Raw genomic sequence first — 9,916 nt, 5'->3', positions numbered from 1 at the left:
CTTATTTACTATTTTTAGTAAAAAATAAAATGTGACTCTTATTATGGGACAGACTGAAATGATAAATTGTGATTTTTATTGTGAGATGGAGCTAGTATTATACTCCTCCGTCCTATATTAGTTGAGGCGTTTCTTTTCGGTACAAGATTTAAGAAAGTTGCGTTTAGTGAGTTAAATAAAGTAGAAAAGAGAATAAATTAGAAAGAGAAGAGAAAGTAAAGTTAAAGAAAGAATAAAATAAGTATGATTAGATGTTTTATTTTTAGTTCAGAATAACTTAAAATGAAATACGACTCAAGTAACTTGGAACGGAGGAAATAGTATTATAATATTGTTCCCTACCCCACCTCGTCGCATTCAATAACACTTTATACTAGCAATTAATGTTAATAAAAAATTGAGATAACCTTTTACCAAAAAATTTTTTTTTTGAGATAACCATTGAAATATAGAAGGGCCCGGCCGGCCGAAGACTGTGTAATTAGGCCTAAGCGATAAGGGCATTTGAGCACGTGGTATTTGATGATTTGGGGTTTGGGGTACAACCATTTAATGCGGGCCTTGCACTTCGGAGTTTTGGCGGTAATATCGATGCACACTGGATAAAATCTCTTTCTAACAACCCTCACTGTTTTATCCACTCTCATTTATCATTGACTTTGACTCCCCTTTTCACTCTTACTTCCTCCTCCATTTAATTCGATAGTTGCTTTAAAAAAGGTGAAGGGAAGTGAATTAGTTATAATGAAATATGAATCTTACTTTTATAATATAATGTCAATGTAATAAGGTAGTCAAAAGTAAAGTTCACATAGAAAAAAAAAAGAAACAAAGCAAATACTATAAGCATTGTTTTATGGATAAACTGAAATGACAAATGTATTATTTCTTAGAAAAAAAGCGTGAATTAATTTGAAATTTAATTATCATACATATAGATTTATCATTCAGGTGTATTTATATGTATGCTTGATCAAATTTTGTTATAAACTAAATACAGCAATACTCTAAATTAAATTAGTGTAACTTTTTTTATTGTGAAGTGAATATACGTTGGATTTTAAATACTAACAAAGACAAACTAAATATTTCATTCGTCTCATAATAAATATAATATTTTTAATTCAGCACAAGTTTTTATGCAGTTTTGTTTTATGAGCTGGATAGAGAGAGAATAAAGTAGAGATTTAAATATTTTTGTATTAGAAGATGTGTTATTTTGAATGTGTCATTCAAAATTAAAATATCATATATAGATTGGGATAGAAGGAGTATAACTGTAATTCCAATTGAGTTGAAACTTAAAGGAAAATAGATTAAAAAATATTGGAATATGATTTCTATTTTTATGTAACACTATTATATTTATTTCATTTTAAGTGAAACATTTTTTATTTATCATGATATTTTACGTAAAATTATTTTATGATTTAATTGAGATAATAACGTAAGAGGATAAAAATAAGATAATAATGTTTATATTTCAAGAAATATGTAATCATACGGCCTATGAGAAACTGAATTCTCCGAATAGTTGAAAGATTAAACTTTTTGCAAGCGTTTGCAATGTAATATCTTTATGCTAAAATTTGAATCTTTTACCGACGTTTTCGTTATAATATCTTTACGGCAATGAAAAGATATTTGCACCTAATAAAATATAATACTAGTGATAAATATAAACATAAATTTACATATATAATTAGTTTTTTTTATGTGTTTCACATTTCAAATTGGGTCATAATTTTTAATTAATTTTAAATAAATTAGAATATTATATTTATCCTTTAATAATATATCAGGCAAATTATAAAATATGCTTTATAAATTAGTACTATAAAGTATAAACAAAGGAAGAATGTGACGCTTCAAAAGCAAGAATGTGATTGTGTACTAAGAGCATCCGCAATGGTCGGCTAGCGACCGGCTAGCCGATTTGTCGCGCTAGCCGATCGGCTAGCCGAACCATTGCAATCGGCGGGGGCGATTTCGGCGAGCGGATCGGCGTGGGCTGGCCGATCGCTCGTCGCTGGCCGAAGCGCTAGCCAATCGGCTAGCCGCCATTGTGGAGGCCCGATCGGCCAGCGCCGATTTTTGATTTTTTTTTGTTTTTTTTTTAAATCATACATAAACGCGATTTTCGTTTCATTTTCATTTGCACCACTTGTTTTAACGAGTTTTCTCTCTCTCTAACTTTCTGTACAAGAGCATCATCGAGCGATGGATCACAACAACGAGTCCAGTCCGGCGACGAGCGGATCTCAGACTCCCACAGTACCCGTGGGATCTGGATGGGGGCAGATGGGCACGGGGTTTAACATCCCTTAGAATCAGATGATGGGGATGATGGCTGGTGCGCCGGGGGGGGGAGGAACCAGGGGGGTATGCCGGGGGGTATGCCGTGGGGGACGCCGGGCGGCGGGCAGTCAGCGCCCAGGTAGGGGGGTATGCCCCAGATGCAGCAGCAGATGATGCTGCAGCAGATGATGGGGATGATGTGGCAGGGGGGGATGCCGGGGGGGATGCCGCACGGTATGCATCCCGGGATGCCGGGGGAGGGGGGGGTGCAGGGGCCACCGGGAGGGGACGCGGTATATCGGCCCTCGCTTGATTTTTTGACGGCTTCGTCTCACACGTCGACCCCGGTGGAGACGCAGTTCTCTGGCGATGACCTTCTGTCATTGCATGATATGGGGATCGATCTCGGGGGCGATGATACTCCCGTTCCAGCGACGCCGGCCGCGCCGAAGAAGAAGACGAGGGGGAGGGGGAAGGGCAAGGCGGTCGGCGAGTCATCGCAGCCCGCTGCCACTGGCCGGAGGAAGTGGACGGAGGATGAGTACGCCGCGGTGGCCAAGGGGTGGTTGGAGGTGTGCGACGATCCACTGGTTGCGAACAACCAGCGGGTCGTCAACATGTGGGCGAAGATCAGAGCTGCCTATAAGAGCCACTGCCCGCACGGGAAGGACTTCAGCAACGAGGAGGTCCGGAAGGGGTGGGAGCGCACCAGGGCCGCGGTGGGCCGTTTTGCGAATTTGTACGCCAACGCCCTCCGTCAGCTCAGAAGTGGGCAGACAGAGGACGACGCCCGGAGGATAGCCGCGAGTCAGTTCCCCTTGGAGGGGAAGTATAAGGAGTTCACCTTCTGGGAGTGCTTCTTGTTGTTGAAGGACTCCGAGAAGTTCCGGGCGAGGTGCGACGCTGGGTGGCCGAAGAAGCAGCGACTGAACTATAGCGGCGACTACAGCGGCAGCAGCGGCGGATCCCACAACCTCCCCCCGGATGCTGAGGAGTTTCCATCCCCTCCTTCATTTACTGGTCGCCCCCGCCCGGTTGGACAGAAGCGGGCGCAGCGGGCTGCGAGGGGCGGATCCCCCCTATCGCCCCGCGAGGTCCAGTCCTCCGCCCTCCCAGCCGCCCCACTCGAGTACACTCTCCATTCGCGTAACCAAACGCGGGCTCAGATGCTACAGGTCTTCCGAGAGTGGAAGAACGCCACTGACCCCACGGAGAAGAGGTTTCTTCACGAGATGCTCGAGAGCATGCGTGCTGATTTAGAGATCGCGAGGTCACGGCTGGGGGGTTCCGACGTGGGCTCAGATACCACGGGTGGCGGCAGCGGCGGCGGCGACGGCGATGGCGATGATGAGTAGAGAGTGGCGGGGATCGTGTGTTGAAGCCCTTTTTTTAAAAAAAAAAATCATGTACTTTTTTTTTAAATCTTTGTACTTTTTTTTAATGGAATGGATTTTTTTCCCGTATATGTGTCGTAAATTTAATTCCGTATATCGCAATTTTAATTCCGTAAATGTAGTATATTTTGAATTGTTTTTATTGCGGCTGGCCTATGGCTGGCCTAAATCTGACGTGGCAGGTGATTTTTTTAGTGTTGCTGACGTGGCAGGGGAGAGAATGGCTGGCCTATGACTGGCCTAAGCACCATTGCGGATGCTCTAACCAAAGATTTGCATATTTTATTAGTCAAAGGATATCTCCTTCACTTAATTCCATTGCTTCAAGATTTTGTTAACAAAATTAGAATCAATGGACAATGATTTATTAAATCATTGATATAAATCATTGATTTTATAAAAAAAATCCGTAAATGACATTTTTTTATTATGTGAAAGGGACACACCAATGTTATACTTATTGGCGTGTTTAATTAAAAAGATGTCTATAATGTTGGCGTGCCAGGTTTTATTTTACTTTCAAATGATATATGCCATTAATATTGACGTGTTTTCTCTTTGCATAAAGTACAAAAAAAATCCCATTTAGTGAATTAGAGACCTTAATTAAAAAATAACTACAAATTCAAATTTTGGCCTACTAATAATGTGAGTCCTATTATACACAAATACCATTTCATTTTTTTTCACATTTCTCTATTTTAGAAAATAGATGTACACACACTATTTATAAAATTTAATATAATCCATCATTATCTACATTAACTAGCACAAGAAAAAAGAGAAAGATTATTTTTATTTGAGAAAACACACTACATATATAAAGTATAAACAATATAAATATAAAGCTGCTAATTGTATAACAACATGTCAGTTAAATAGATCAAATTTTATGGAGTATATTATGGTATACTACATTAAATGAAATTAATAATCATGAAAGTACTCTATTGTGTAGGACTGAAAAATTAAAATGCATATTTAGAAATACACGCGCACAATATATAACCATACATTTTCCATTACGTGTTGTATATGTGTGTGTGTGTGATTAAGATGTCTCAACATTAATTTTGGAAGCTGAAATTAAACTTAGGCCCCTCGATTTAATAGACTTGTGTTTAATTTTGAACTAGTTGAATCTGTCTTATTAATAATTTAAGATTGTGCCTTGACATACTCGAAATTTTAATTATTTAGCTTATGAAAGTAATTTGTGTTTTGTTGCACATAATTATATCATGAGGACTAAGAGCCAATTTTTTTTCTTCCCTCTAGTAAAAATAAAAATTTTAGGAAGATATAAATTTCAATTTAAAATTAGTAAAATAAGATCGATAAAAATAGTTTAGAATTATTTTTTGGGTGGGGGACGATGAAGAAATTTGTACTCCACATTTAAAACATAGTAAAAAATTAAAAGCATTGGTAGAATCAAGAAGTGAAATTGTCATTTTGTTATTCTTGATTTTCAATTACCATTTGACTTATAAAAGGAGGTATCTAAGCTGGCTAAGCTGCAACAATGGACCACTTTGCCAGCTATTTACTGTAATTATTTTATGTTATCTAAAGAGTTATCCATTAGAGCATTGAGCTACACTGACATAAATCCAAAGTGAAGCACATAAAAAATTAAACCAAGTTTTTATTGATTTGCTCTGATGATTTCCACTGTACTGCATTTCCAGTGTATATAAGAAGCTTTTGATGCATTTCAAACACACCCTTTCATTGCCTTTATCCGTAGACTAGGGTTCTTCCCCCACTTTTTTATTTTTCTGGTTTTATTTAAACTAAAATTGGATGAACTGGTTCTTGAAATATAACCAGTTGTTTGTCCCTTGCTATTCTTTGTGTCACATCTTTATGTGGGCTCTTGCTGTTTACTCCTAACAGGTGAGTTGTTATCTTATTGTAATCTATTTTGTGATCTGAAATTTATTCTATTTCCTGAATTCCAAATTTTTACTCATGTGTTGCAGTGTGTAGCTTGATTGGATCCTCACAAAGTCAAATCTTGAGGGCACCCTTTTTGATCTTATCTTGGTAGGCATACAGTTGAACCTTATTTCTTGCTCTATGTTTGGAGACAGAGAGATTTATCATGCATGTTAACTGATTGTTCAGTTTCAAGCATAATTTCACTCTCAGAAGGGGTCTTTATTGGTATGTTCTTGGATACTGGTTTTGAGAAAATAAGGTTTGAGGTTGTTGGGGTAGTGCTCTAGATAGAGATAGAGAGTGTGTGTTTGTGTGTGTGCTGTCTGTTTCAAGCAAAATTTCACTCTCAAAAGGGTCTTTTTTTATGTCATTGGGTGGTTTTTTAGGAATTAAGGTTTGAGGTTGTTGGGGTAGTGCTCTAGAGAGAGGAGACAGAAATGGTGTCTAGATCATACTCAAATTTGTTAGAGCTAGCTTCTGGGGAAGCTCCATCGCCATCTTTTAGCCGTATGAGCCGGCGTATCCCTCGTATTATGACAGTGGCTGGGATAATGTCCGATATTGATGATGATGGTTCAGACAGTGTATTGTCGGATCCATCATCGTCGTCTTCTCAAAAGGAGAGGATAATTATTGTGGCCAATCAGTTGCCTATAAAGGTGCACAAGAAAACGGATAGTAGTAAAGGTTGGACTTTTAGCTGGGATGATAATTCACTTTATCTCCAACTAAAAGATTGTTTAGGAGATGAAGACACTGAGTTCATTTATGTGGGGTGCCTTAAGGAGGAAATTCATCCCAATGACCAAGATGAGGTGTCTCAGATACTCCTCGAGACGTTCAAGTGCATCCCCACCTTTTTGCCACCTGATCTGTATAGCAGGTACTACCATGGATTCTGCAAACAGCAGCTATGGCCTTTGTTCCACTATATGTTGCCCCTGTCACCCGATCTAGGTGGTAGGTTTAACCGCTCGTTGTGGCAGGCTTATGTATCGGTGAACAAGATTTTCGCTGATAGGATCATGGAAGTGATTAATCCGGAAGATGACTTTGTTTGGGTTCATGATTACCATCTGATGGTACTGCCTACTTTCTTGAGGAAGAGGTTTAATCGGGTGAAGCTTGGCTTTTTCCTGCATAGTCCGTTTCCATCTTCGGAGATTTATAAGACGTTACCAATTAGAGAGGAGGTTCTGCGAGGTCTACTTAATTCTGATTTGATTGGTTTTCACACATTTGATTATGCCAGGCATTTCCTCTCCTGCTGCAGTCGGATGTTGGGGATTTCGTATGAGTCGAAGAGGGGTTACATAGGCCTCGATTATTATGGCCGCACTGTTAGTATCAAGATTCTTCCTGTTGGCATTCATATGGGTCAGCTTCAATCGGTTTTGAGCCTTCCAGAGACAGAGGCGAAGGTAGCAGAGCTCGTTAAGCAATTTTCAGGGCAGGGACGGACACTGCTACTGGGTGTTGATGATTTGGATATTTTCAAGGGCATCAGCTTAAAGCTATTAGCAATGGAGCAGCTCCTACTGCAGCACCCCGAGAAGAAAGGAAAGGTCGTTTTAGTTCAGATAGCTCTTCCTGCTCGAGGCAAGGGAAAAGATGTCAAAGAAGTGCAGGATGAGATATATGCAACGGTGAAGCGGATAAATGAGACATTTGGGGAACCTGGATATGATCCGGTCATCCTGATTGATCAGCCACCTAAATTTTATGAAAGAGTTGCTTATTACGTTGCTGCTGAATGTTGTTTGGTTACTGCAGTTAGGGACGGAATGAATCTTATACCGTATGAGTATGTTATCAGTCGTCAAGGAAATGAGAGATTGGATAAGATATTGGGACCCGAAGCATCCACCCCAAAAAAGAGCATGTTGGTTGTATCTGAGTTTATTGGATGTTCGCCATCTCTAAGTGGAGCTATTCGAGTCAACCCATGGAATATTGATGCGGTAGCAGAGGCGATGGAATCAGCCATTGTAATGGAGGAACCAGAAAAACGTCTGAGGCATGAAAAACACTATAAGTATGTGAGCACACACGATGTCTCGTATTGGGGTAAAAGCTTCTTGCAAGATCTGGAAAGGACTTGTAAGGATCATGTGCGACGCAGATGCTGGGGCATTGGATTTGGCTTGAGCTTTAGGGTCGTTGCTCTCGATCCTAATTTCAGGAAACTGGCCATGGAGCACATAGTTTCAGCTTACAAGAGGACTAAAACTAGAGCTATACTTCTCGACTATGATGGAACTCTAATGCCCCAAGATTCAATCGACAAGAAACCAAGCTCGAAAACACTTGATATCTTAAATAGTTTGTGCAGAGACAAGAACAATGTGGTGTTTATCGTAAGTTCTAGACCGCGAGACAAGCTGGATGCGTGGTTTTCATCATGTGATAAACTGGGAATTGCAGCTGAGCATGGTTATTTTATGAGGTAGATGAGTTTACTTTATTTAGTACTAGTTCGTATTATACATGGAAATGTTTATGGGAACTAAATCACGAAAACTGGTAATTGGTATTTCCAGGATGAAGCGGGATGAGGAATGGGAAACCAGTATTCCGGCAGTAGAATGCAACTGGAAGCAAATAGCAGAGCCAGTAATGCAACTTTATACGGAGACGACTGATGGATCAGTGATTGAACCTAAGGAAATATCGATGGCTTGGTGTTATGAGGATGCTGATCCCGATTTTGGATCTTGCCAAGCGAAAGAACTTCTTGATCACTTAGAGAGTGTGCTTGCCAACGAACCTGTCACAGTCAAGAGCGATTCAAACTGTGTAGAAGTTAAGCCGCAGGTATTCTATTTCTTTCATAGCCAGTTGAACATTCTCCTTAACAACAATTAAGTCACTTTTAGGCTATTATATATACGATATATTTGCCAACATGTCACACCGTAGTCTGCTTCGTTTGCCTTCTTTAATAGTATTTGGAATCAATTATCTTTGATATCAGTATTTATGTTCCTTGTTTCAGAGGGTGGTATGAAATTCTGCTACATCTTTGTTGGAGGAGAAATACATTTTCTGCTGTGACTAATTACTGTGTTGAAATGATTTTATTACTTTATGTGAATTGTTACATAACCTTTTCATCATTTAGTAGTAATTGCATATTAAAAATATGACCTTTTGATATCTGTTCCAGACATTACCTCTAAAGTCTAAAATATGTTATAATTGTTTAGCTACGTTTCCCAATATACTGATTTAGGAGACATATCAGAACCCAGTTGTCGTAACGAGTTTGATGAATGCAGGGAGTGAGCAAAGGTCTTGTAGCGAAACGGCTGCTATCCTTGATGCAGGAGAGGGGAATGTTGCCCGATTTTGTGCTGTGCATCGGAGACGACCGGTCAGACGAAGATATGTTTGAGGTCATTAGCAGCTCCACCACCGGTCCGTCCATAGCTCCGAACGCGGAAGTGTTTGCATGTACGGTGGGGAGGAAGCCGAGCAAGGCCAAGTACTATCTGGACGACACGGCTGAGATCGTGAGGCTGATGAAGGGACTGGCTTCTGTTTCGGAGCTTATGATACCTGTATTGTAAGCATTCATCTGTCTGTCTCTCTTCACTTTGGTTTGGAATTGTAAATTATAGACTCAAAAAAAGCTGCAATATTGTTGTCTTACTTGCTTGGTGAAGTTTGGGTGAGCTGTATATATAAGCCTTCGATATATTTTGATCTCTCTCTATATATACATCAATTGTTTGAGGAAGCAAGATTGCAACAGAACCTAATAGCTGTTGTCTGCTCTTACAAATTACACTAATGGCTTTCTCATAGTTTATCTATTCATTTTTTTTTTAAATAAAAAAATCCCTAAGATATGTTATTACTTTGAAAAATCTACAATTTTCTGAAAGAGTTTGATTTATTTCATGTTTTACAAATTCTAAGGCCGGAATAATGTGTCTTTCTTTGACAAGAAAAAGTTTATATCTACTGAATGCAATAGTCCATCAAACAAGAAGTTAGGTTTCTTGCCCTAACGAAGTGAGAATTCTTTATTTGTGAGTTTTTTTAATAGGTAAATGAAGTTAAATTTAAATGCGCACTAGACACAATTAAACATCCCAATCCACAAAGATATATGGACATCTCACACAATTAATCCACATCAAAATTGACTCAAACAATAAGCTAATTGTAAAGATTTTCTTGACGAGCGAGTAGCTAAGCCGCCATATTTCGTACAGAGACATATATCTCATAAGTTTCCAGTTGTTAGTAGGTTATCTAACTGTTAATCACTATTT

The 9,916-nt window shown here is 39.3% G+C and overlaps 1 protein-coding gene across 1 annotated transcript; it reads left to right on the top strand.

Moving 5' to 3' along the window:
- Nucleotides 1–5,283: 5,283 nt before the first annotated feature.
- Nucleotides 5,284–9,375, top strand: LOC125220468 (alpha,alpha-trehalose-phosphate synthase [UDP-forming] 6-like). Its single transcript, XM_048122637.2, has 4 exons — nt 5,284–5,591; nt 5,678–8,082; nt 8,177–8,450; nt 8,915–9,375. Exons 2-4 carry the CDS (start codon nt 6,074–6,076, stop codon nt 9,203–9,205), a joined length of 2,574 nt encoding a protein of 857 aa, XP_047978594.1. The 5' UTR covers nt 5,284–5,591; nt 5,678–6,073; the 3' UTR covers nt 9,206–9,375.
- Nucleotides 9,376–9,916: the final 541 nt, after the last annotated feature.

Source organism: Salvia hispanica, chromosome 1 (assembly GCF_029641045.1).
Source record: "Salvia hispanica isolate PSC_SH4W2 chromosome 1, Shi_PSC_v1, whole genome shotgun sequence".
Lineage (NCBI taxonomy): Eukaryota > Viridiplantae > Streptophyta > Magnoliopsida > Lamiales > Lamiaceae > Salvia > Salvia hispanica.
Note: the sequence above shows the minus strand (reverse complement) of the source record. Positions and strands in the feature narration are given on the sequence as shown.